Source organism: Saccopteryx leptura, chromosome 2, assembly GCF_036850995.1.
Source record: "Saccopteryx leptura isolate mSacLep1 chromosome 2, mSacLep1_pri_phased_curated, whole genome shotgun sequence".
Taxonomy (NCBI): domain Eukaryota; kingdom Metazoa; phylum Chordata; class Mammalia; order Chiroptera; family Emballonuridae; genus Saccopteryx; species Saccopteryx leptura.
In genome coordinates this window covers 214,214,153-214,241,711 of record NC_089504.1, presented here as the reverse complement: position 1 = coordinate 214,241,711, position 27,559 = coordinate 214,214,153, and the positions used below count along the sequence as shown (strand labels likewise).

At 46.1% G+C, this 27,559-nt stretch overlaps 2 protein-coding genes across 3 annotated transcripts in view; both read left to right on the top strand.

The window, feature by feature from the left end:
• The first annotated feature begins 454 nt into the window (after positions 1-454).
• The window catches only part of COL6A2 (collagen type VI alpha 2 chain), a 38,960-nt gene continuing 11,855 nt past the window's right edge, over positions 455-27,559 (top strand). The window contains exons 1-14 of one of the 2 annotated variants that reach the window (XM_066369976.1): positions 455-657; positions 21,735-21,874; positions 22,054-22,652; positions 22,898-22,918; positions 23,652-23,717; positions 24,271-24,324; positions 24,407-24,451; positions 24,761-24,787; positions 25,036-25,062; positions 25,178-25,222; positions 25,838-25,891; positions 26,300-26,362; positions 27,019-27,081; positions 27,342-27,431. In XM_066369976.1, the coding sequence (XP_066226073.1) occupies positions 21,736-21,874; positions 22,054-22,652; positions 22,898-22,918; positions 23,652-23,717; positions 24,271-24,324; positions 24,407-24,451; positions 24,761-24,787; positions 25,036-25,062; positions 25,178-25,222; positions 25,838-25,891; positions 26,300-26,362; positions 27,019-27,081; positions 27,342-27,431 (1,293 nt within the window). In that variant the 5' untranslated portion in view covers positions 455-657; position 21,735. The remainder of the gene's footprint in view (positions 658-21,734; positions 21,875-22,053; positions 22,653-22,897; positions 22,919-23,651; positions 23,718-24,270; positions 24,325-24,406; positions 24,452-24,760; positions 24,788-25,035; positions 25,063-25,177; positions 25,223-25,837; positions 25,892-26,299; positions 26,363-27,018; positions 27,082-27,341; positions 27,432-27,559) is intronic. The other variant, XM_066369977.1, reaches the window with a different exon arrangement.
• LOC136393289 (lysM and putative peptidoglycan-binding domain-containing protein 1-like) lies at positions 10,418-11,234 on the top strand. The gene has a single exon (XM_066365898.1). It carries the CDS (start codon positions 10,418-10,420, stop codon positions 11,099-11,101), a length of 684 nt encoding a protein of 227 aa, XP_066221995.1. The 3' UTR covers positions 11,102-11,234.

Here is a 27,559-nt window from a genome sequence, read left to right as displayed (position 1 = left end):
TTGCACCCCCCAGACGGCCCCTGCTCTCTGACGTCACTCTATAGTGCTCAGGGCGCAGAGCTGGAGGAACCCACCTAGCACTCATGTTCTGACCAGTGGCATTGCGGAAGCTGTGTCCCTGGTCTGGCCGAAGCTCCTCTGTGCCTGAGCAGGGGGCACTGAGTTGGGAGACGCCCGGCGGAAGGACCCTGCGGTACCTCCGCCAGCGTCAGCTCCTTCAAGGGGGAGTACAAGTCTCCTCGAGTGGACTCTGCCAGGGAAATGGGGCGAGAGCAACAGTTGGACCGGCCAGGCGAGGGGAGGGCCTCTGACTTTGTCCTGAACTGTTTCTGGAGAGGCGGCAGCGCCCCACCTTCGCCGCATCTTGGTTGGGGGCGGGGAGTGCTTTCCCTCTCCCACTCCCTTTCTGCCCTCCCGGGTTCCTCTCCTGTTCCCCTTGCCGGTCCCCCGCACAGGTCTATCCGCGGGGCCGTAGCGCCTCCCGGTGGCCGCGCCACGGGGGGGCAGGGTTGGGAGGGGGCGGGGTGGATATAAAGACTGCCGCCCCTCCCGTCGTCCCCTCCCTCCTGCCCACTCGGCGCCGACTCTCGGCAGTCAAGACCCGGAGCCTCCTTGGGACGTGTCTGGCCAGGGCGCCCCGTGTGCGCTCAGGGTCAGGTAAGTGCCCCTCGACCCCGGGACCGGGACCCGCCTCGTGGGGAATCTGTGGTCTGGCCCTGGGACCCGGACAAACCGTCTGGCGCCGTGTACTGGACAAGACAGTGCAGAAGCACAGAGGACCCGGGTCCTGCGGTCACCCCGGGTGGGCTCTCTCTGGCTGGCGCTCCCTCCCCCCCATGGGCTCTTACCGCCGTAAAGGGCCCTCCAGGGCCTGACTTCACCACTGGCCCCTAGATCAGAGGTGGGGCCAGGGGCTCCGAGTTAATGGTGTACTGTCCCCCGCCCTTGGCCTCTTCTGGGACAGAGTTGGGAAGTGGGGTACTCCTTATTACTGGGTTCGGTGTTAAGATGCAGCAGTTTAGGCTGTCTGCTGGGACCTCCTCAACTCCCCAAGTCACCAAATCGCTGGAGGAGCTCAGCATCTGCAGTCAGAGCCCTGTGGGGCCCTGGGAGGTCTGGTGTTATCTGTGGCCTGGAGGACACCTTCAGAGGGTTGAGGGCCCAAGTCACCCCTGGGAAGGCCCCCCTCCCTTTGATGTGGAACCGGTTACAGGGTCTCCAGTGGGGCTGGCCCCTCTCCCCTGGGCTGAGAAAGTGTTCCTCCTCCTGGAAAGAGTGACCAGGCTAGAATGAGCTCCTGGCCACAACAGAAGACAAGGGTGTCTGCCATACCCCAAGGGTAAAAACAGGGTAGAGGGAGGACAGGTTACACAGCCCTACCCTTGGAACAGCTACAACCCAGCCTCCCCCCATTCCTCTGAGGTTGGAGGCGCCTTCCACACCCTGGCCTCCTCCTCCCCCCAAAGTCTGCTGGGGAGACTAAGCAGGGAGCTGAGTGGCAGTCATAGGGAGTGAAGTGGGAACCCAGATGGCCATGCCTGTGGTGGCTTTCCTGCTGGGCCAATCCCACCCTACCCAGGACTCCTCACCCTTGCCAGCAGAGCTCCAGGGGCCAAGCACCCTCAGGGCATGGTGGGGTGGGGTTGTCAACCTCTGAGAGCCCTACTGACTGTAGTAACATAGTAACAACACAGAGAACAGCAGCAGGGTGTGGTGGCTCAGATGTCCCCATCATTCCATGTAGTGCCCGCCTGTACCCAGGGAAGAGACTGCCGGCTCCTGCGCCCATGCCTGGGTCTACCTAGCTGAGAGGGACTTTGCGTTTAGATGGACGCCCAAAAAGGAGTCTTGAGATCCAGAGATTTCCCTGTTTTTTTCTTTTCAGTGTGAGAGTTCTGACCAGGAGGCCATCTTACATTTGTTTAATAGCCAAGGCCAGTTGGCAGGACAGACACCAGCTCTAGGAGGGAAGTTGTCTGCCTTCCTTCAGTCATTCAGAGGCAGGAGAGTGGGGCAGAGGAGGGAGCCTGGGCCCCTGGGCAGAAGTGACTCAGAATCTCCTGACCAGATTGGTAGGGCTGGGCACCCCGGCCCCAGGTGTGTCCTCTTGGCTGGACGTGGGTTTTAGTAGGTCTCTGGGCCATTCTGGCCACTTTGAAACTGCCACACTGTGCTGGTGAAAGTGACCTGGGAGGCCTGTGAAGACCACAGCTGGTCAGGGCAGTTGTTGGACACGTCTGCAGTGGAAGCCACAGGGAAGGCAGAGTTCAGGGGGAAAGTTGGGCTTGATCCACTGGGCCACCTGGTCAGGTGGGGCACAAGTTCCTGCACTGGGCAGTGCACACCCCTACCCAGTGGCGACCACATTGCCAGCCATCAGGGGTGGCTCTTTTGTGGAAGTCCCCTGCCCCTGCAGTCCTTCAGGTGTCGTAGGGAGCCATGGGCAGCAGAGGCCTTCAGATGAGCAGGGCCAGACCAGGACAGAAAAAGAACAACCAGTGCCTGGAAAAGGGGCTGGGCCTGAAGGCCTTTCCTCAGCCTCAGCAAGGGGTGTGGGCCACGCCCAGCCTCCTCTTTAGCCTCTGGTTTCTCATCTGTAGAATGAGGTCAAGATTAATAGCACCTGCCCTTTCTTACCTGCCAGGGCTGCTAGGGTCTCCAGGTACATGGGTGTAGGTAGATCATGTTTGCAGCCACAAAACACTTTATAATGCCAGAAAAAGAACTAGCTCTTGTGATTGTAAGAAAACACAAATAGTTTCATTCCTTTTAAACATGGCCCCACATTTCGATGGGCCAGTGCCTCCTGTGGCTCCTTTTGCACATTGGTGCAAAGCCGGGGAACCCTGGTGCGGAACGCACTTGCAAAGAAACAGGGTTCATAGGATACAGTTCATTGAACAAGGCCTGGTGGGCCGGCCCCATCTGAGGGGCACACGTTGGGTTTTGGCTGTATCATATCATATCATTTAGATCCACAGGGGACCTAAAACACGCCACACCAGTGGGTCAGCTTTATGGCGGCCCATTGTAAACACTGTGGTGAGCAGATGGAGGGTGGGGACGCCAGCTGTGCAGGTCCCTGCCCCCAGGAGAGCAGAGCCTGGGTCAGAACTTCTGAAAGGTATCCAGGCTTTCAAGCTGTTGTCAGACACCCACCAAAGAATTGGAGAAGAACCTGGTGTCTGTCACCAGGGACAGACAACAGGCCGTGTCGCTGTCTTTTTTTCTTATTTGCCAATTTCATAGATGAGGAATGCCACCTTGTTGGTTTGTCTGCATGTTCTTAGAGGTTATTGTGCGGTTCAGCATTTTTTTATCACTAACTGTTTGTAGTGTTGTTACCCATTTGCCGTGTGGGTGCTGATTTTTTACTAATTCGTAAGAGCTTTCTTTTCCCCAATTTTTATTATGAAATACATATAACAAAATTTACTGTCTTAGCCATTTTTAAATGTATAGTTCAATGGGATTAAGTACATTCATATTGTTGTGCCCATCACCACCACATCCATCTTCACAATTCCTTTTGTTTCATAAAACTGAAATCTGACCCCACTGAACACTTAACTCCTATCCCCTCTCCCATGCCCTGGTAGCCACCATTCTGCCTCCTGTCACTATGATTTTTGAGATACTAAATATCTCATACAATTGGAATCATACAATATTTGTTTTCTTGTGACTGACTTATTTTATAAGCATGAGTTCCTTAAGGTTCATCCATGTTGTAACGTGTCAGAATTACCTTTCCTTTTCAGGCTGAATAATATTCCATTGTATGTATATACACATTATACTTACCCATTCATCTATCAATGGACACTTAGGTTGCTTCCACGTTTTACCCATTGTGAAGAGTACTGCTGTAAATATGAGTATACAAATATCTCTTTGAGAACCCACTCTGAATTCTTTTTAGTATATGCCCAGAAGTGGAATTGCTGGATCATATGGTAAATTCACTTTAATTTTTTTTTTTTTTCTGTATTTTTCTGAAGCCGGAAACGGGGAGAGACAGTCAGACAGACTCCCACATGCGCCTGACCGGGATCCACCCAGCACGCCCACCAGGGGGCGACGCTCTGCCCACCAGGGGGCGATGCTCTGCCCCTCTGGGGCGTCGCTCTGTTGCGACCAGAGCCGCTCTAGCGCCTGGGGCAGAGGCCGAGGAGCCATCCCCAGCGCCCGGGCCATCTTTGCTCCAGTGGAGCCTCGGCTGTGGGAGGGGAAGAGAGAGACAGAGAGGAAGGAGAGGGGGAGGGGTGGAGAAGCAGATGGGCGCTTCTCCTGTGTGCCTTGGCCGGGAATCGAACCCGGGACTTCTGCACGCCAGGCCGACACTCTACCACTGAGCCAACCGGCCAGGGCCCACTATAATTTTTTTAAGGAACCACCATACTGTTTTCTTTACCTTCCCACCAAACAATTTTAATTTCTTCTTTCTTTAATTAATTAATTTGTTTATTTATTTATGAGAGGAGAGGAGGCAGAGACAGACTCCAGCATGCGCCTCGACCGGGACCCACCCGGCAAGCCCACTAGGGGGCAATGCTCTGCCTATCTGGGGCCCTTGTTTGATTGCAACCAGAGCCATTTTTTAGTGCCTGAGGCAGACACCATGGACCCATCCTCAGCACATGGGGCCAACTCACTCCATTCGAGCCACAGCTGCAGAAGGGGAGGAGAAGCGAGTGAGGGAGGGGTAGAGAAGCAGATAGGCACTTCTCTTGTGTGCCCTGACCGGGAATCAAACCCAGGATATCCAAATGCCAGGCCAACACTCTACCACTGAGCCAACCAGTCAGGGCCCAAACAATTCCAATTTCCCCACATTCTTTCCAACACTTTTTATTACCTGAGTTTTTTTATAGTTGCTATCCTAATGAATATGATGTAATATCTCATCATTTTGATTTGCATTTCCCTAGCTAGTAATGTTGAACATCTTTTTGTATGCTTATTGGCCATTTGTAATTCTTCTTTAGAGAAATGTCTATTCAAGTCCTTTTCACATTTTTGAATTGGGATTATTTGGGAGGTTTTTGTTATTGATTTTTCATCCTCTAAATATTATGAATATTAATCCCTTATGAGAAAATGATTTGCAAATATTTTCTCACATTCTGTAGGTTGCTTTTTTACTCACAATTTTCTTTTTTATTTTTATGAAGTCCAGTTTGTCTTTTTTTTTAAGTTGCTTATGCTTTTAGTGTATATCCTAGAAATCATTGCCAAATCTGAAGTTGTGAAGATTTGGCCCTATGTTTTCTTCTAAATTTTTATAGAATTAGATCTTTCATTAGGTCTTGGATCACTGTGAGATTATGTTTATGTATGGCATTAGGTAAAGTTCCAACTTCATTCTTTTGCATGTGGAAACCCAGTTTTCGCCTGACCTGTGGTGGCACAGTGGATAAAGTGTCGACCTGGAAATGCTGAGGTCGCCAGTTCGAAACCATGGGCTTGCCTGGTCAAAGCACATATGGGAGTTGATGCTTCCTGCTCCTCCCCCCTTCTCTCTCTCTGTCTCTCTCTCCTCTCTCTCCCTCTCTGTCTCTCTCTCCTCTCTAAAAATAAATAAATAAAATTTTTAAAAAAATTGAAAAAAAAAAGAAACCCAGTTTTCCTGGCACTATTTGTTGAAAAACTTCTTTTCTCCCATTAAATGGTCATGACACTCTGTTGAAAATCATTTCATTATATTTGTGAGGATTATTTCTGGGCTCTCTATTCTATTCCATTGGTCTGTGTTATCTATATGCCATTACCACACTGATTTGATTATTGTAGCTTTGTAGTAAGTTTTGAAATCAGAAAGTATGAATTATTCAACTTTATTCTTGTCTTTTAGGATTGTTTATGCTATTTGGGGTCTTTTGAGACTCCTTGTGAATTTTACAATGGATTTTTCTATTTCTGCAAAAATCAACATTGAGATTTTGGTAAAGATTGTATTAAATGCTACTTTGGTAGTATTGACATCTTAATATTAAGTCTTCTAGTTCATGAACATAACATAGGTTTCCATTTATTTATATATTTAATGTCTCTCAGAAATGTTTTGTACTTTTCAGTGAGTAAGTATTTTACCTCTTTGGTAAAGGCAATTCCTAGGTACTTTATTCTTTTGATGCTAATGTAAATAAAATTGTTTTCTTAATTTCCCTTTTTTTTTTTTTTTGTATCTTTCTGAAGCTGGAAACGGGGAGAGACAGTCAGACAGACTCCCGCATGCGCCCGACCGGGATCCACCCGGCACGCCCACCAGGGGCGATGCTCTGCCCCTCCGGGGTGTCGCTCTGCCGTGACCAGAGCCACTCTAGCGCCTGGGGCAGAGGCCAAGGAGCCATCCCCAGCGCCCGGGCCATCTTTGCTCCAATGGAGCCTTGGCTGCGGGAGGGGAAGAGAGAGACAGAGAAGAAGGAGGGGGTGGGGGTGGAGAAGCAAATGGGTGCTTCTCCTATGTGCCCTGGCCAGGAATCGAACCCGGGTCCCCCGAACGCCAGGCCGATGCTCTACCACTGAGCCAACCGGCCAGGGCCTAATTTCCTTTTTTCATTGTTCATTGTTAGTGTACAAAACTGCAGCTAATTTTTGAGTGTTGACTTTGTATCCTGCTACTTTGCTAAATTTCTTTTAAGTTTTTTTGAGGGCCCTTTAACGTTTTCTAAATATAAGATTATATCAACTGTAAACTGATATTTTTATTTCATCTGTTCAATTTGAATGCCTTTTATTTCTTATTCTTGCATAATTGCTCTGGCTAGGATTTCTAATACTATGTTCAGTAGAAGTGACAAAAGTGGACATCGTTGCCATTGAGTATGATGTTTGTTATGGATTTTTTATATATAGCCTTTATTATATTGAGGTAGTTTTCTTCTAGTCCTAATTTGTTTAATGTTTTTATTATGAAAGTGTGTTGAATTTTAACAAAAGGTTTTCCTGTATCAATTGAGTTTATCATAAGGGTTTTTTCCTTCATTCTGTTCATATGATATATTACATTCACAGACTTTTATATGTTGAACTGTCCTTGCATTCCAGAAATAAGTCCCACTTGGTCATGGTGTTTACTACTTTTACTATCCTGCTGAATTCTGTTTGTTGGTATTTTGTTGAGAATTTTAGTACCAATATTCATAAGGGATATTGGTTTGTAGTTTTCTTTTCTTGTAGTGTCATTGCCTGGCTTTGGTATAAAGGCAATGTCAGCCTCGTAGAATGACTTAGGAATAATTTCCTTCTTTTCATTTGAAGTTTGATGAATTGAAATTGAAAAGTTTGAGAAGTATTGGTGTTAGTTTTTCTTTAAACATTTGGTATAATTTACCAGTGAACCATCATGTCAAGGGCTTTTCTTCATTAAGAGATTTTCAATTACTGATTCAACCTTCTTACTACTTATAGGTCAGTTCACAATTTCTATTTCTTCATGATTTGGTCTTTCCAGGTTTTGTGTTTTTAGAAATTTGTCCCATTTTATCTAGGTTACTTGATTTGTTGGCATACAATTGCTTATAGTACTCTCTTAAAATCCTTTTAATTTCTGTAGATATGGTAGTGAAGGCCCCAGTTTCATTTCTGACTTCAGTAATTTTAGTCTTCTCTATTTTATTTTTCATAGTCCATCTAGCTTTAGGTTTATCAATGTTGTTGCTCTTTTCAAAGAACCAACTTTTGGTTTCATTCATTTTCTCTGTTGTTTTTATATTTTGTATTTTATTTATTTCTGCTGTAATTTTTATTCTTTCCTTTTGCTAGTTTTGGATTTAGTTTGTTCTTTTTCTAATCACTTAAGTTGTAGACTTAGATTATTAATTATAAATGTTTCATGTTTTTTATGTAAATATTCAGAGCTGTAAATTTCCCCCTTAGCACTGCTTTCACTGTGTTTCATAAATTTTGATATATTTTGTTTTCATTTTTATTAGTCCCTGACTATTTTTTAGTTTTTCTTGTGATTTCTTATTTGATCTATTGGTTGTTTAAGAGTGAATTATTTAATTTCCACATTATTGTGAATTTCCCATTTTTCTTCTGTTATTGACTTATAACATTATCTAATTGCAATCAGAGAAAATACTTTGCGTAATACTTTATTTTTAAACCTATTGAGGCCACCATTGGTGTTACATTTCCCCCCATAATTTCAAGCCTCTTCCTCTCTGACTGACTTTACTTCAAGGGGATTTAAAGGTTTGCATCTTTTCCCTACATTTCTTTTTCTTTTTCTCCTTTTGGGAGCCATATACTGAGGACTATGACATTCAAAAGTAACTGCATATACATGCCCAGGAAAAGAGGAAGGCTCAAAAAAATTGAGAAGACCTTACATTTATATCACAAGCTGATCCTTGGCACAGATATAGCCTACAGTAGTCAAAACAAAGCAAACAAACAAAAACAGCAAACCCTAAGGAAAGGAATCTGATTTACCGTTACCACATTATTAGATTTAAATATCCAGTTTTGAACAAAAAAAATCACAAGATGTACAAAGAAACAAGAAAGTATCGCCCACTCAAAAGAAAAAATATGTAAGCAACAGAAACTGTCCTTGAAAAAGATCTGATGGTAGATCTACTAAAGAAAGACTTTAACTCAACCATCTTAAAGATGCTCAAAGAACTAAAGGAAGGCATGGAGACAGCCAAGAAAACAATGCCTGAACAAAACATAAATATCAATAAAAAGACAGAAAACCTAGATAGAATCTAGAAAAAAATAATTGAGCTGAAAAGTACAATAACTAAAATTCAAAATATTATATTAGAGAGATTCAGAGACAAATCTGAACAGACAGAAGAAAGAATGAGTGAAGTTTATGATAAGACAATGTTCTGAAGAATAGAAAGAAAAATGATTAAAGAAAAGTGAACAGAACCTATCGTATCTGCACACATGTTGTGGGAGTTCCAAAAGGAGATAGGGGTTGGGGGAGCAAAGAAAATAATTGAAGGAATAATGTCTAAAAACTTTTCAAATTTGATGAACAACATAAATATAAACATTCAAGAAAATCAACAAACTCCAAGCATAATGAACTCAAAGAGTCAACTGAGACATATTATAATCAAACTGCCAAAAGACAAGAGAATTTTTACATCAGCAGGAGAGAGGTGGTTAATCTTATCCAAGGGATGCTCAATAAGGTTATCAGCAGGTTTCTCATCAGAAACTTTGGAGATCAGAGGCAGTGAGCTGATATATTCAAAATGCTAAAAGAAAAAGAAAACTGTCACCCACGAATCCTATATCCAGCAAAACTGTCCTCCAAAAATGAAGGTAAAATTAAAATATTTCTAGATAAAGACCTGAGAAAGTGTGCTACCGTGAAAACTGCCCTGCAAGAAATGTTTAAGGGAGTCCTGCAGGGTGGAGTGAAAGGAAGCTAGACAGTTACTTGAAGCTGTATTAAGAAATAAAGATCTTGGCCCTGGCCAGTTGGCTCAGTAGATAGAGCATCAGCCAGGCATATGGACATCCCAAGTTCACTTCCCAATCAGGGCACACAGAAGAAGCGATCATCTGCTTCTCTCTCCCTCACTTTCTCCTTCTTTCCTTCTTTCTCTCCTGAAGCTAGTGGCTTGATTGGGTTGAGTGGCCCTGGGCACTGAGGTCAGCTAATTGATCCAAGTGTCAGCTTCAGGCACTAAAAATAGCTCAGTTAAGTCGAGAATCCGCCCCAAACAGGGGTTGCTGGTTGGATCCCGGTGTAAGTGGATGCGGGACTCTTGTCTTACTATCTCCCCACCTCTCACTTAAGGAAGGAAAAAAGGAAGGAAAAGAAAAGGATGGAAAGGGGAGGGGAGGGGAGGGGAGGGGAGGGGAGGGAAGGGAAGGGAAGGGAAGGGAAGGGAAGGGAAGGGAAGGGAAGGGAAGGGAAGGGAAGGGAAGGGAAGGGAAGGGAAGGGAAGGGAAGGGAAGAGAGAAAAGGAGGAAAGAAAAAAGAAAGATCTCAGTAAAGATAAGTACAAGAGCAGTTATAAAAACTGTTACCCCAACCCTAGTGGATCAACCGCTGAATGAGGCGGAGCCGAGAGGTAGGGGGGCCCGAAGGCAGAGCTGCCAGACCTAGTGACAAACTGAGCCGAATGTTGAGGAAAGTGTCTGGAGTTCAAAGGTCAGAAGTCAATGTTGCGCATTGTAGAGGGTCGAAAGTCGGAGAGGTACTAAGGAGAGACTCAGGTAGGGACTGAATACTCAGAGTACAGATTTGTGGGAAAGGGGCTTGAAGGAAGGAGAAGCGAGGGTGGAGGGGGTGCATAGTGCTGGGGGAGACGGGGAGACTTGGGAGAGAAGACAGAAAGGAATTCCCTGGTTATTCGTTCCCAGTTTCCAGGCCTGTCACTATCGGTCACTTATTCAGGCGTCCCGCAGTTAAGACCCCAGCTGCCTGCAGGGTGAGGAGATGGCTTCTCCTTCTAGACAGGCCCCCCTTGGTGGGTCAGGACTGCTTCAAGGGAGCCAGGCTCGTTCTTATGGAAGCCTGGTGCAGTCTGCCTGCTCCCCAGTGAGGGAAAGACGCCTGGAGCATCAGTTGGCGCCTGGAGACACCCTGGCTGGACTAGCACTCAAATACAGGGTGACGATGGAACAAATTAAGCGTGCAAACTGCCTTTATACTAATGACTCTATCTTCCTGAAAAAAACCCTCTACATCCCCGTCCTAACAGAGCCCAGAGACCTGTTCAGTGCTTTGGATTCTGAGAAAGAGAAAGCTAGAGAGGAAGAGATTCTGCTGAGTAAGGATGAAGTTTGTCCACACTCTGCTGAGAGGAAGAAACAAGAGACAGGTTCAGGACGTTCCATTGGTGAAGTCCTTCCCACACCTGGCTGGGAACCCCCCAGCCCCATCAATGACCTCTCTGCCTCTGATTTCCTCAAGAAGCTTGATTCCCAGATCAGCCAGTCAAAGAAGGCTGCTGCTCAGAAGCTGAAAAAAGGGGAAAGTGGGGTGCCTGGGAAGGAGTCAGGTCTTCACTGGAGCTCCCCTCAGACGCAGCAGCGAGCAGTCCTGGGTCCTGTGCCACTGACGCAGACCTCTCGAACCCAGACACTTCGGGATCAGGAGGATGAAACCTTCAAATTCTGATGATGTCCCCAGAACCAACTGAGAGAAGCAAGATGATGAAGGAGCAACTTGAGGGGGAGAGGAGTCGGAGGTGAGGCTCAAGAACACGGCTTCCCAGCCCACCTTCCTCACTGCTGCCTAGCTCATCCATCAAGAGTTCCTTGGCCTGGCCCAGTTTTATTGGCAAAAGTAGGGGGTAGGAAATAGAACCCTTCTCAGTTCTTGGGCTGAATCTAGAGTTGTCCTTTAGATTCAAAAGGCTCTTTGCTATTCTTTTCACCATTCCTTGGCCTAGAGCAGGGAAGCAGGGACTCCCTAGCCCTCAACTTCCTCCTAATCTCCAACTATGTTACTTAATTTATTTGGTGCTATGTTGAAGTAATATTTATTTGCTGAATTTTATTCTTTCCCACTCTTAGCTGAAAAATGAGATTTTTATAGCCCTGGTGTAAGAGAAATCCAGGAACAGCGAGCTAGTGACTGCTGGCTGCCCACCTTCTCCACCTTCTTAGCCAAGCATGTTATTGAGGACGGGGCAGTCAGTGATCTAACCCACTGCAGAAATGGTGGGCTGTGCCAGGCCTTTTCCTCAATTTCAGAGTAAACAATTTGGACCTAGTCTTGACTCACCAGTTCACTATAACTTTTTCATAACTCTTGGTCTGAGAAAAAAAACAGTGATGTAGATACCCGGCACCCCGTTCACCCTCCTAACCTGCTGCTCTGTTCAGCCTGTGTGAGGCTAAGGGATGGAAGAAGAATTGCCTTGGTATTTGAAGAGGACAGCTTCAGGGGTCCTTTTGTTGTGGGGAGCTTTTTGTTGTACCCCCTCTACACCAGAGCCTGTTGATCTATGCCTTGCTCCTCACTGTGTATTTATTTGCAGTTTGTAACACTGATCTGCAGTACAGTGTTTTTGAGTTTCTTAAATAGAAGTAGGCAAGGGAACCCCAATATACTGAGTCTCCTGTATGGAAACAGTGAGTGGTGAGATAAGTGGTGTTTGTGTACCTCCATGATGTTAGAAGATATAAGAAGCTGGAGAGATTAAACACTTGAGTCCTATGCAAAAAAAAACAAAAAAAAAACTGTTATTATTGTAACAATAATGTATAACTCCACTTTGGTTTTATTTTATTTTTTTTTTCTGTGGGTTTTTTTATTAAGTGGGAGAGACAGGGAGGCAGACAGACTCCCGCTAGTGCCCCAACCGGATCCACCTGGCAAGCCCTCTATGGGGCATTCTTTGCCCATCTGGGGCATGCTCTGTTGCTCTGCAACCTAGCTATTTTAGTGCCTGAGGTGAAGCCATGGAGCCATCCTCAGCACCAGGGGTCAACACGCTCAAACTATTTGAGCCATTTGAGTGAAGAAGCAGATGGTTGCTTCTGCTGTGTGCCCTGACTGGGAACTGAACCCAGGATTTCCACATACCAGGCCGACACTCTACCACTGAACCAAGCAGCCAGGGCCCCACGTTGTTTTCTACCTGATTTAAGAAAGCTAATTTTTTGCCAATATATCTCCACGGACAAGTGAAATAAAAGACCAAATAAACAAATGAGACTACATCAAACTAAAAAGTTTTTGCACGGCGAAAGACACTATTAACAAAATAAAAAGACAAGCCACACAATGGGAGAACATATTCACCAATACATCTGATAAGAGGTTAATAACCAAAATTTATAAAGAACTTCTAAAACTCAACACTAGGAAGGTAAACAATCCAATTAAAAAATGGGCAAAAGAACTAAATAGACACTTCTCCAAAGAGGACAAACAGATGGCCAATAAGCGTATGAAGAAATGGTCAATATCACTAATCATCAGAGAAATGCAAAGTAAAACCACAATGAGATACCACCTCATACCTGTCAGAATGGCGCTCATTAACAAAACAACACATAATAAGTGCTGGCAAGGATGTGGAGAAAAGGGAACCCTCCTGCACTGCTGGTGGGAATGCAGACTGGTGCAGCCGCTGTGGAAAACAGTATGGTATTTCCTCAAAAAAATAAAAAAGGAAACTGCCTTTTGACCCAGACATTCCACTTTTACGAATATATCCTAAGAATCCCAAAACACTAATTCAAAAGAAGATAGGCACCTCCATGTTTATTGCAGCATTTACAATAGCCAAGATCTGGAAACAGCCCAGGTGTCCATCAATAGATGAGTGGAGAAAAAAAGCTGTGGAGCCCTGGCTTGTTGGCTCAGCAGTAAAATATCAGCCCAGCGTGTGGAAGTCCCAGGTTCTATTCCCAGCCAGGGCACACAGTAGAAGCACCCATATACTTCTCCACCCTTCCTCCTCTCCTTTCTCTCTGTCTCTCTCTTCCCCTCCTGCAGTCAAGGCTCCATTGGAGCAAAGTTGGCCAGGGTGCTGAGGATGGCTCCATGACCTCCGCCTCAGGTGCTAGAATGGCTCTGGTCGCAACGGAGCTACACCCCAGATGGGCAGAGCATCACTCCTGGTGGACATACCAGGTGGATCCCGGTTGGGCACATGCAGGAGTCTGTCTGCCTCCCCACTTCTAACTTTGGAAAAATACAAAAAAAAAAAAGCTGTGAGATTTTATTTATATTTATATATATAATGGAATACTATGTGGCCATGAAAAAGAAGGAAATCTTACCTTTTGCAATTGCATGGATGGACCTGGAGATTATTATGCTAAGTGAAATAAGTCAGGCAGAGAAGACAAATATCATATGATCTCACTTATATGTGGAATCTAATGAACACAGTCCACTGAGAAATGGAAGAGAGGCAGAGGCAGGGTCACAGGGAGCAGAGGGACAGCTGTCAGATGTAAGGGAGATAAGGGGAGAGATCAGAGAAGATGAAGGGATTAATGAAACTATATATATAATACATAGATAGAGATAACAGGACAGCAAATCCCAGAGGGAAGGGGAGGAGTGAACCAGGGGGAGGGGACAAAGGGAGGCAATAGGGGACATGTTGTTGGAGGGTGAGGATGTTATATCAAGTGGCACAATTGAATCCATGTTAACACAATAAATTAAAAAATTTAGTAATAAAAGAAAAGAAACCTTATACGCCTTAAATAAGGAAGGAAGGAAGGAAGGAAGGAAGGAAGGAAGGAAGGAAGGAAGGAAGGAAGGAAGGAAGGAAGGAAGGAAGGAAGGAAAAGAAAAAGAAAGCTAGGAACTATATGATTTCACACATAAGTGGGATATAAAACTGAAACTCATGGACACAGATAAAAGTGAAGTGATTACAGAGGTCAGTAGGTAGTAAAGAGGGACAAATATACAGGGACAGAAAATGATTTGACTTTGGGTGATGAGCACACAACACAATTAACCATTCAAATTTTCTAAATAAAGTTTAAAAAAAGAAATGAGTACTTAATAAAAAAACAACTATTAGTCTAAAAGTCTATTAGTATTATTGTAACTTTGACTGTAACTCCACTTCTTTTTTTTCTACATAATTAAGGAGTTAATGTATTAGAAGTATCTGCTATGTTTTTGGACATACAGTATATAAAGATGTAATTTTCATCTGGAACTAATACAAAATAATAATAAATGTAAATTGTAATTGAAGAAATCTTTTTCTTAATTTTAAAGGAACAAAGCCCTGGCCGGTTGGCTCAGTGATAGAGTGTTGGCCTGGCGTGCAGGAGTCCCGGGTTCAATTCCCGGCCAGGGCACACAGGAGAAGCGCCCATCTGCTTCTCCACCCCTCCCCCTCTCCTTCCTCTCTGTCTCTGTCTTCCCCTCCTGCAACCAGGGCTCCATTGGAGCAAAGTTGGCCCCGATGCTAAGGATGGCTCTGCCTCAGGCGCTAGAATGGCTCTGGTTGCAACAGAGCAACGCCCCAGATGGGCAGAGCATCGCCCCCTGGTGGGCATGCTGGGTGGATCCTGGTCGGGCACATGTGGGAGTCTGTCTGACGGCCTCCCTGTTTCCAACTTCAGAAAAATACAAAAATAATAATAATAAATAAATAAAATAAAGAAGCATGTTATTTTGTGGTATCAATAACTGAAATGGCTGGAGATGGAGTTTTATACATTATTAAAGTCAAGCTGGTATAACTTCAAATTAGAATAACTTTAGGATGTTAAATGTAAGCCCCATGGTAACCACAAAGAAAATACCCAAAGTATATATACAAAAAGAAGTGACAAAGGAATGTAAATGTTTCACTACAAAAATCAACTATACAAAAAAGAAGGAAATAATGCAGGAAATGAGGAATAAAGAACTATAAGACATATGAATACAACGGCAAAATGATGAAAGTGAGCCTCTCCTTATCAGTAGTTACTTTAATTATGAATGGGTAAACCCTCCAATCAAAACACAGAGACTGGCAGAATGGATTTGTTAAAAAAAGATTCAATATATTGCTGTCTACAAGAGATTTACTTTATATCCAAAGATACAAATAGATTGTAAGTGGAAAGATGGAAAAGGTTATGCCATGCACAAAGGAACCAAAAGAATGCACGAGTAGTTATATTAATATCAGATAAAATGGACTTTAATCAAAAACAGTTATGAAACAAAGAAAGACATTATATATTAACAAAGGTTCAATACAGCAAGAAGATATGACAGTTATAAATATTTACACACTAATGAATCATCAAAAATTTAAACCTTAAGAATGTAAAATCTTGATCATGCATTGGGACAACTGTTGCCTTGCCTCTTGGTCTGTTTCCATTCTGCTCATGTTGTTTTTGCTGTAATGAAGTTCATGTGTAGAAGCCCAGTTATCAAGAGTATGAACTTGGACTCAAGTTGCGTGGGTTTGGACCCTATTAGCTAAAGACCTTGGACAAGTTACTTAAACTTACTTTAAGTTTCCTCATCTATGAAATGGTGTTATAATCTTACCTATGTCCAAGGACTGTTGTGAGTGCTAAGTGTTGTAGCATACTGTCTGGTGGAGAGTAATCACAGAAGATATTTCATTGTCATTTTATCCTTTCTATTTTCTTTTAAGACTTTTTGGTCCCTATTTTGCATTCAGTTACCTCTCCTGAGATTTATTTGGGTGCCCTGTGTGAGACAGGATTACCTTTATTTCTACAGTCATGTCCTCAGTTTGTGGATGTTGCTATGCTCACTGCTGTGTGGTCTGCTCATTCCAACACCGAAACCACAAATGCTTAATTATTGTAATTATATTTTATTATCTGCACTTGATAGCATGTTTCCTTTTAACCCTTTATTTTTTTATTTTTCTGAGCTACTTTTACGTGTGCTTCCAGGTGAATCTTAGATTTATTTTGTCAATGCAGACCAGCAAAAAAGCAAACACTTTTCTTGAAGATTTTAATCAAAATTTTCATTCAATTTTAGATTTAGTTAGAAACAAATGATAGCCTTAAACATTGTGTTTCTCATCCAAAAACAAAATTCATCACTCGGATGTGTTTCTTAGAATTTTTTAGTTTTTTTCATAAGTTTTGTGTATTCTAAAAATAGATTCTTGGTAATTTTATTCCTTGGATTATAGTATTTTTTCATTACATTATTTAATTGGTTGTTGCTAACAGAAGATCTATAGCTTTTTGTATATTATGTATGTATGTATGTATGTATGTATGTATGTATTTGTCACTGCCTCACTACATTCCCCTCTCCCACCTTTCTCTTTTTCCCCTCAAACTTTGTTCAGTTGATGTCATTGGATTTTCTGGGTAGACAATCCCATCTTTAAACAGACAGTTTCCATGACTTTCTTTCCAAGTCTTATATTTTAGGGTTTTATTTTCCCCAATCTTATTGCTTTGGCTTCCAACACAACACTGAATAAATGAAGTGAGAGGAACACTTTTTGTCTTTTTCTGTTTTTGTACTCTAATGGACATTCTTTGAGAGCAGGAATTTTTAATCCAGGATCAGGTCCGTAGATAGACCCTATGAATTCATAAAGGATTTCATTTCTGATGTATGCATATCTGTGCATTTGTGTCAAGGGAGATTATCCAGAGCCCTAAAAGCGTCTGTAGCACACGAGAACCTCTAATTCTGTTTTTGTGTAAAATGATATTGGCTCTTAATTTGAAATTTATATCCTTTATAATATTAATCCAACTCCTAAGTTTCTTGTGAGGTTTTGCCTTGTCTTTTTTTTTTTAAATCATAAATGGACAGTTGGGGGTTCTATTAAAGCAATAACATGATTTTCTCCTTTTTATAATTAATCTGAACTACATTAATATATTCCCTAGTGTGGCATCATTGTGTTTCTAACTAAATTTTTGTTCTGGTATAGTGGTCCTTAATATGCTACTAGATTTTATTTTCTAATATTTTTTAGGATTTTTGCATTTATATTCAAAAGTGAGATTAATGTGTAGAGAGGTCCTTCTAGAGATTTCTTTTGTCAAGTTGCAGTCTCAAGTTTTGCCAAGTTTAAAAATAAGTTGAAAAGAAGCTTATAATATTATGTTCTGAAGCAGATTAACTAGCAGATACATGTTTGTCCAAGATGATGCAAAAGAACTCATTTAAAAGCTGTCTAGGCCAGAGCTTTTTGGGGATGTATTTCCTTCCAGTGTGTCCATTTTTTCCAAGGCAGAGTCCAGCCAGTTCCTTGCCTCTTATCAAAACTTATCCCAAAAAATTGGCTTTCACATTTATTACCTTAGAGCTACATGTGGTATGTGCTCTTAAAAACAAGCAGCCACAAAAGCCTTTCTCACATACCATATTATTTTATTCATTAATTTTGTATATTTATATATTTGTTACTTATTTATTAGACTTTCTAAAAAAAACTTTCTATTTTACTGGCCTTTTCACAGAATCAAGTTATCTATTTATTATTCTACTCTGGTTATGTTTTTAATCAGTTGATTTATTTTTTTCTCTCTTTCTCTTGCTTTCCTAAGATTCATCTTGTTAATTTTCTTTGTCTCTAGTTACTTCAACTGAATGCCTAATTTGTTACACTAATTTCTTATTTTATAACAAAGCATCTAAGGCTATATATTTTCCTCTGATTATGGCTTTGGCCTTCTCCTGTGTGTTTTTTTTTCTCATTGTCACTAAATCCTATGTGGTTTTTGTAAGACAGAGTATTTTAATTTCCAAATACTTTGGGGTTTTTTTATATGTATTTTATTAGTGACTGGTTTTGCATTGTAGCTCAGAGAATTTCCAATTAAAAAAATAAATTTAATCTTTCTTGTGGCTTACTCTAGGATCAAATTTTGTAAAAATTTTAAAAGAACATATATTCCTTACTTAGAGGTTTCAAAAACATTAAGATATAATATGTATTTTTTTTACTCACATTATCCAAATTCTTTGTTTAAAATATATATATTCCCTACCTGTTACTATCAAAGTTTTATAAAACATGACATTCAAATTCGCTATTTTTTGTTTATGTGATCTGCCAATAACTTAAAAACATGAGTTAGTCTTCTGCCAGTTTTGCAGTTTTTCTTTAATTTTTTAGATTTTACTTTATACAGTTTTATGTTATAAAATTTAGTACATAAAGACTTATAACTAGACTAAAGCCTTTATCTTTTCTTTGGCTCCATCCCATATGTTTCTGTCTTAAATTGTACCTAGTCTCACACAATACTGCCGCTCGAGTGTCATTTATATCCACCTCTCCCCACTTCATTTTCTTTGCACCGTCTGTGACGTTCTATTTCAAGTGTGACTCTCATAAACCTCATGGAGATGGGTTTCATTTTTTGACCCAACTTAAGAATGCTTGTCTTTAACAGAAGAGTTTAAACCATTCACATTTATTGTCACAACTGATCTAGGTAATATTTCTGGCATTTAACTGTATGTTTCCTGACTCTTCCCCCTTCATTTTCTCTATTTTGTGGTATTTCTCACATTTCTTTGCTTTTTAATTTATTTGTATTTATTTCTCTCTTATTTGGAGAAATTTCTTGTAGAAACTTTTTAAAATGGTATATAGGTGGCATAGATCTGAGTCAATTTTCACCTGAGACTTTTGTTCTTGTACATGAAAGAAGAGATGACTAGGAAGACTTTGTTGGTTCATTTTATTTTTCTCAAAATTCTCAGGTTTTTTACCTCATTGTCTTCAGTCTACAATTCTGTGGAGAAAAGTTTGATGCCTTTATTAGTTCTCTATTGCCACTTAATAAATTGCCTCAAAATGTAGTGATTTAAAACAAAAGCATTTACTATCTCATCATTTATTTAGTACAGGAATTTAGGAGGGGCTTGACTGAGTGGTTCTAGCTCAGAGGCCCCAAGGAGGGGTGCAGTCACAATGTTGGCCAGGGTCGTGGCCATCTATAGCCTTGACCGAGATGCAGTATCTGCTTCTAAGATGGCTCACTCCCCCGGCTGTTGGCTGGAGGCCTCAGCTCCTTCCCTCTGCAAAGGCTCCTTGAGAGTATTCATGTTTAGCTGGCTTCCTCTTTAGCAAGCAATCCAAAAAAGCCACAGTCTCTTTTATGACCTAGTCTTGAATGTCACACACCTTTACTTCCAGGTTATTCTGTTGGTCATACAGTCCAGCAATGATTCAATGTGAGAGGACTTCATAAGGGCATGGATACCAGGAGATAAGAATAATTGGGGGCCAACTTGGAAACTGTCACCACATTGTCAAAGTGATTTTTCCTGTTAGGTGTTTCCTATATTTTGTTGTTGCTATTGTGTATTTCCCTATGTAGATACTTTTAATTTTTTTTAAAATTAGAGCAAAGAGTAAGATTTTCCACCAGTACACTTTATTATGTGGCCTCTTTATTGTGTTATGTGTATGTGTATAAGAGTGTGTATGGGTATAGCATGTGTTGTGTGTGTGTGCCACCTGTATGTGTTATGTGTGTGATGTGTGGGGTGTGAGTGTGTGCACATGCACACACACGGAGAGTAGGGCCAGTCTGAGTGCAGACTTTCTGGCCCCTTGGTCCTCTTCTCCCCCATCTGTAGCATACCAGTCTGACTGGCACCCATAGCACCCCCACTGAGAAATCTCCCCCATGGGGGCAGCAGGGTGAGGGGTAGTGGAGGATGGAACTGTGCCTACATTCTGGTGTTCAGCTGAATTAAGGCCCCCTGACTAATTTCCCATGGTGGCCATTACCAAATGGTTGATGGATCTAGACCCATTGGCTGTGACTGTCAACAATTCGACTCCCTCATGGCCTCCAGGTTCTTTAGAGCCCTAGCTTACCCCACCCCTCACTCTACCTTCTCAGTCCCCACCTCAACTATGTGGCCCCTAACCCTTCTCTTTGAACCAGCTCTGCTCAACCAGTAGGTCCCTTCCTTGGGCTAGTTTTCTCAGTCTGGCACATCTGTCACCCTCTGCAGGGAACCCTTGTGGATTCTCTGGTGCTCCCACTGAGCTTGCTTTGATCTCAGCAACTGCCAAAACCTACAAGGTCACAGCTATTACTTGCAGGATCACAGCATCTTGTCCTAACCATGTCCCCGTGTCAGGGAAGTAGGGTCATGCCTTGTTTACTGCTAACTATGCCAGGACTAGCCGCTGTCACCATAAATCCAGGTGTAGCAACATCTGCCCCCCTGAGTCCAACCCCTCTCAAACATAAGAGGTTCCCACAGTGTGTAGGGGCGTCACCAGTAAAGCTGTATTTAAGTGCCCCAATGCCTCTGCTTCCCCACAAAGCTCTCAAGGCACTGCCTCTCATCCTCAGCCCTGCGAGAGCCTAGCCAGCTAGTGCTGCTCCCAACCAGCACTGCCCCAACTTCCTGGTGGGGCCACATCTTAGTTGGGTCTGCCCTGTGTACTGGGAGCTTTACAAAGCAGCTACGTGGGTGCTTGCATGAAGCAGGCTGCAAGGGTTCCCACCAAAGGGACCAAGCCCCTTCCTTACCTTCCCACAGAGAGTCCTTGTACCTCTCACATATGGTCCCAAACCCTAGCCAGCCCGCCCACCCATGCCAGCCTCCAGGTTCTCTCCCTGCCTGTGTAGGCACAGAAGGCAGCAAGTGGCAGGGAAATCTCAGACTCATGAACACATGCCGGGGTACAGTGACTGGCTCTGCAGAAGATCCCTCAACCCCAAGCATCCACTCCTTGCCGGCCCCCTAGGCCTGTCTGCATTTTAGCTCTTATATTCCAGGCCATTCTCCCTAACCAGTCAACATGGGGTCTTTGAACTGCTGGAATCAAGTACCAAGGCCCACCCTCCCTACCCCACCCTGGGCCTCTCTCACCCTTCGCCTGATGCCCCTCCTCCCAATCTCTCTCTGTCTCTCTCTGTCTCTCTCTGTCTCTCTCTCTCTCTCTCACACACACACACACACACACACACACACACACAAGCACGTGCGTTCCTGCAAGCTTGCTCGCCCCTCTGCCCTAAGCACCTCCCCCTCCTCACTTTGCAGTCACTGGTATTTCAGTCCCTGAAAATCTACCTATCTTCCAGACCCAGGCTCCAGGGCAGGAACAGCAGTGAATATGCTAATCCTACCCAAAACAGAGACCGAAGCTGGCAGTCTCTATTCCCACTAAAGTTTGTGGCCTCCACCCAAGGTTCTGGAGCCCAAATGCTTGCTGACCCACTTGTGTGTGCTGATCCCATCATGGCAGGAAGAGGACTATGGGGACCAGGAGGAGCTGCTACACCACACACGCTCCGTGGAACGTTGTCTGCAGCGGTGCTCTTCCCTGTTGCAGGATGTCAGGGACCATGGGTGCTGCCAAGATGTTCCAAGGTTCCTGCTCCGCCCTCCTGTTCTGGGGGTTCCTGGGGACCTTGAATGCCCAGCAGCAGGAGGTCATCTCACCTGGCACCTCTGAGAGAAACAACTGCCCAGGTACAGCCATGGGGGCTCCTGGGGTCAGCAAAGGGGCAGCAGGCACAGCTGGTGGAGAGGCAGGGCTCATTGTGCAGGTGTAGGGCAGAGCCCAGGACCACCCACGTGCACGGGGGCCTCAGGATGGCTCACCGTAGGCCCTCCGTGTGCAGTCCTCTCACTTCTTCTGTGTCCCCCAGAGAAAGCCGACTGCCCCGTCAACGTGTACTTTGTGCTGGACACCTCGGAAAGCGTCACCATGCAGTCCCCCACCGACAGCCTGCTCTACCACATGCAGCAGTTTGTTCCGCAGTTCATCAGCCAGCTGCAGGACGAGCTGTACCTGGACCAGGTGGCCCTTAGCTGGCGCTATGGCGGTCTGCACTTCTCCGACCAGGTGGAGGTGTTCAGCCCGCCGGGCAGCGACCGGGCCTCCTTCACCAAGAGCTTACAGGGCATCCGCTCCTTCCGCCGAGGCACGTTCACCGACTGCGCGCTGAGCAACATGACCAGGGAGGTCCGGCAGCACGGGGGCAAGGATGTGGTCAACTTCGCAGTGGTTATCACCGACGGCCACGTCACTGGCAGCCCGTGCGGTGGCATCAAGCTGCAGGCTGAGCGGGCCCGTGAGGAGAGCATCCGGCTCTTTGCCGTGTCCCCTAACCGGAACCTGAACGAGCAGGGTTTGCGCGACATCGCCAGCACACCCCTCGAGCTCTACCGCAGCAACTACGCCACCATGCGGCCAGACTCCACCGAGATCGACCAGGACACCATCAACCGCATCATCAAGGTCATGGTGAGCAGGCACCACGCCCCAACCTCCCGGTGCCATAGCCCAACCACCGACATGGGCTGGAGAGTGGGATCCAGAGCCCTGGGACCCAGTCCCTGGGCATGCCCCTGTTTACCCCTCTGTGAGTGAGACCACTGAAGGGGCCCTGCTCCCTCCTGCTCTGGTGTTCTGATGTTCTGCCTTCCCTGCCACATAGGGAACTGCCCCAATCTCGTTGCTAACCAGGGTTTTCTCTCTCTTTTCTCCAGAAACATGAGGCCTATGGAGAGGTGAGAGGCATTTCTTTCCTTGCTGCTCCAGCTGCACTCTTTGGCCTCTGAGGTGCTGACCCACCAAAGCTTACACAGCTTACCTTGCCAGCTCCCTGGCACTCCCTGGACACCAGGGAGAGAGACCCTTTTGCTTCATGTAGGGCCTGAGACTCTTGAGTTTGGGATGAGAGGCTTCTGACCCAAACCAGCTTGTTTAAACCCAGGAGGTCAGTGTTAGGGTCATCCACTGAGCACGCACTAAGTAGATGAGTGTTGAGGCCCTCTGGACTGACAGGCTCCATTCACCTGAGTCAGGCCAAGAGAAGACAGGTGGCTGGTTAGGTACCTAGTATGGAATCTGCAGCCTTGGGTCCCTGCTACTCCCCCACCCCTTTGAATCCCAGTGTCAGCTCACTGCCCAGGAAGAAATGCCTCCCACTCAGCTAGGATCCTACAAGCACACACTTCCTTAGAAGAGCTGCTCACAACACAGTGGTATAACACACAAGCACAAGGGTGCCTGGCCAGCTGTTATTTAATCCTTGCTACTGTCAGTCATTGCTCAACCCAGCCTCAGTTTCCAAAACTTGACTAGAGCTTATATAGACCCCCACCCTGGTAGATACTTCCTGAGTCTAGTCCTTCATCCATCCCTGTGCTTGGGACAGCCTACCACCAGCAGGCCGGGGACCTGGGCAGTGTCCTCCCCCCCTCCCAGCTGAGACTCATCATGCTGGGCTTCTTGTTTCAGTGCTACAAGGTTAGCTGTCTGGAGATCCCCGGGCCCCCCGGGCCCAAAGGCTACCGTGGACAGAAGGTAAGATTCCCAGGAAGATAAGATGCCCTACCAGGAAGCCCTGATCCCTCTTGAACTGTGAATTTAGGGCCAACTAAAGCTCGATGGACTCAACACTTCTAATCCTGGAGGAACTAAATTCTATTTTTATCTACTTCTTCTTAAAAGGCATTTTGAGAAAAGTAGAGACATTTTTTAAATTATGAACTTTCATTAAAATACTCGTACAAAGTAAACAAGTTGGTGTTGTGGGCAGTTTTAAGGTGGGTGCCATCCAAGCTGGTATGGAATTAGAGCCACTGCTACAGAGGCCTGGCAGGCACCCTACCCTGGGACTGTCAGAGCTGAGAAACAGTCAAAATGGGCCCTGGTCTGACAGAGGCCAGATTCTCACGGACAGCTGAACTTACCCTGGGATGTCTCAATGTGACATTGCCATTGTCACCTGGGTGGGACCAGCAGCCAAGCAATGCTGACCATGAGACTTAGTCTTCCACTACTCAGAAGCCAGTGACAGGGTCCCTGGTGGCCCCTCCCTGCCTCAGTTTACTCATTTTCTGCTGTTTGCTTTTAGGGTGCCAAGGGCAACATGGGTGAGCCTGGAGAGCCTGGACAGAAGGGACGACAGGTAAGTGTCCCCACACCCCATCCAGTAGCCCCTGCTCTCCAGGTTGGGATTGCAGCCATGACTCTTTGTTCTTCTTATACAGGGGGATCCAGGCATTGAAGGACCCATCGGATTCCCAGGACCCAAGGCAAGTTGCCCCTGGCCCTGCCCTAATGGTTGGAGACACAGCGGTAAACCAAGGGCCACCTGGCTCCAGGTGGAGCCAGCCTACAGGGTCAAGATGTCTCTGGCCCAATCTGCCCTCCCTTCCCCAAACCCAAGGAAGTGAAACATCTCAGTATTTTGAGTGTTATCCCCAAACCAAGCATCTAACCTTAAGTATAACCCAGTCATGCCTCCTCACCGAAGGCTGAGTCCCACCACCCACTCTGATGGACTGCTGGGTCCCACACACAAGCCCCACCTTAATGCTGCTTTTCTTTTCTTCCGACCTCAGGGTGTTCCTGGTTTCAAAGGAGAGAAGGTGAGATTCCAACATTGAGTAACCAGACTCCATACAGCTTCTGCTTAAGCCTCAGCCCCAGCTCCTCACAGTGTCCTCAGCAAGCCTGTGGTTCTTGCTGGGGTCACAATGCAGCATCCTGGTGGTAGTGGACTTGTTCTGGGGTCCTTCTGGCCTTGTGTTTGGCTAAGAACAGACTTGGGACCTTAACGCGGTAGGTCTGTGATGTTGGAGACCTGAGCTAATGGCCTCACTTCCCTTCTGTACAGGGAGAATTTGGAGCTGATGGACGGAAGGTAAGCCACATGGTGGGCTGAGTGGGCAGGTCACCACACCTCACCACACCTCCTTGCCGCCCCAAGGGAATGATGATCGGGGCTGACTGGAGTCCCCTCTTTCTTCTCCTTCCAGGGTGCTTCCGGCCTGGCTGGCAAGAACGGGACCGATGGACAGAAGGTAGAGTGCTCCCCAGGATGTGTTATGTGCTGAGCAGGAGGGTCATGCACTGCAGCATGTCAAATATAGGAATGAACAAGGAAGGACTCAGGTCCGTCCCTGGGGCACTGGCCACTGCCAAGAATTTGTGCCATTGGCAGTCCCAGTTTGCACCTGTCTAGGGGACTCAGGGCAAATAAGAGCATTGCAAGAGTAGTAATGGACATTTGCTTCTAAAAACCAAGGATCGGCCTTGCAGGAAGTTCCCAGTCTGTTCTCCAGAACCCCAGATTGGCCTGAGTGGCAGTTCACACACATACACATGTGTACGCAAACATCATGTGCAGACACTCACATGTGCACACACAGAACACATGCACTTTTACATGCATATAGACATGCACCACATGGAACACTGGACATCCACGTACCTGGACACTCACGCTCGCAGGTACAGCCAGGGTCCCTGCCGCCTTTGCAGAGGTGCTGCCATCACAGTCAAGCCATTAAAACACAGTCACACGTGTGTCCGGTACTTGTAGGCCAATATGGACTGTGCCTGCCATTTATACCTGTCATTGGTGTATCATCCCTCTTTCTCACCCCTAACACATCTCCTACCTTATTCTCCTTCAGGGCAAGCTGGGGCGCATCGGACCTCCTGGCTGCAAGGGAGACTCTGGGAGTCCGGTAAGCATGGCCTTGGCTCCTCCTTGCATTAACATTAATCCCCTAAGGAGGCTCCAGATGCCAGTCGCCAGTCTCCAGTCGGGAAAGCCGAGAGTCCCTGACCTGGGATTATTCCTTCAGCCCTGCCCTGCCTGTCCCTAACCCCCAGCCTGGATTAGGGCAACAACAGGATGAAATGGCTTCTGGGACAGCTGCTTCCCAGAGTCCTGATGGGCTTGGCTCTGAGGTTTGGTTGTCCTACCTAAGCCTGGTGGGTTCCAGCCACCAGGACCCAGGTGGAGTGTCCAGTCCAGAAGATGGAGGGGCTGGTCACCTTTCCTGTGTCAGCTGGCCCTGGGCTAATGAGAAACCCCAAGTGCAGCTCTCAACAAGAGACCCAGGACAGCCTCTCTCTTCCTTCTCTCCCAGGGCCTTGATGGCTACCCAGGGGACGCAGGCAGTCCTGGGGAACCTGGAGACCAAGGTGCCAAGGTAGGCAACCTGGCCAAGAAGGCGATGGCCAGAGCAGACTGGGGTCACTGACCGCCAGGTGGCCTTGTCTCTGCTGCAGTGCCAGGCCTCTGCGGGAGACAAGTGGGCCAAGAAGCACAGCAAAGGGGTCCTATCTCTGCCCACCAGACAGTCAGGGCAGGAGGCTTAGGCATGCCTGCCTGGGCTGTTGTGGGCGCTCACGCTGAGGGGTTGTAGGGTGCCCTCGCAGAGCCTCACCAGCTCTTGTCTAACTCAGGGCGTGTGTCCTGGGTCAGGCAGCTGTGTGGTGCTAGAATGGCCACAACAAGCCCATCCTCCTCCCAGGGCTCCAGGGTGCTCCCAAGAAGGCTCTTTAGTGCCTGAGGGGGTTCTGCCTCTCAGGCTACCTGAGGCTTCACTCTGCCTGCCTGCATCCACTCTTCTGGCCACCTAGGACACCGGAGGGGCAGGAAGGGTAGCCATTCCCCTGAGAAGCCAGCACCCTCAGACAGAAGCTGTGCCTGATTAGTTCACCTGGAAGGCTGCATGAAGGCCCTATCCCCCAAGAGTATGCTTCCCCAACATGGGACAGGAAGCATGAGCCGCAGCCCTTCCAGAATCCTGCCTCAAGGCCAGCATCCAAGAGACATAAGGCTGATTTCTCCAAACTTTTCCAGGGGGACCCTGGCCGCCCAGGACGCAGAGGGCCCCCAGGCGAAGATGGGGCCAAAGGAAGCAAGGCAAGTACCCCTGAGGGTTCCTGTTTCCTGCCCCAGCCACACACCAGTGGTGCCCACTGAACCCACAGAAGTGGGGGGCAGGAGGGACAGCAGACATCCTCATCAGCTCCGTGCCCTGAGCAGGCCACCAACCTCTCTGTCCCACTGCCAAGTTATGGGGCACCCACTCCTTAAGGCAAACACAATCCCCTCTGACCAAGTGAGGCCAAACCTGCTTATGTGGCCCAGGTCATCCTGCCTAAGTGATCACCTCTCTGCAGGGGTATCAAGGCAACAACGGAGCCCCAGGAAGTTCTGGCGTGAAAGGAGCCAAAGGCGGGCCTGGACCCCGGGGACCCAAAGGCGAGCCCGTGAGTCCACACCCGTCTGGCCCCTCAAGCCCAGGTTCCAGAGCACTGTCTCCTCCAGCCCACCTGCACAGTGCCTTCCAGCCTGTGCCCTGCTCTGGGTCTTTCTGAACCTGAGGGTACCCCACTGC

What these genes read in the sequence shown, in the direction of transcription:
- LOC136393289 (XM_066365898.1), top strand. Translation starts at nt 10,418, where the DNA reads ATGGCTTCTCCTTCTAGACAGGCCCCCCTTGGTGGGTCAGGACTGCTT.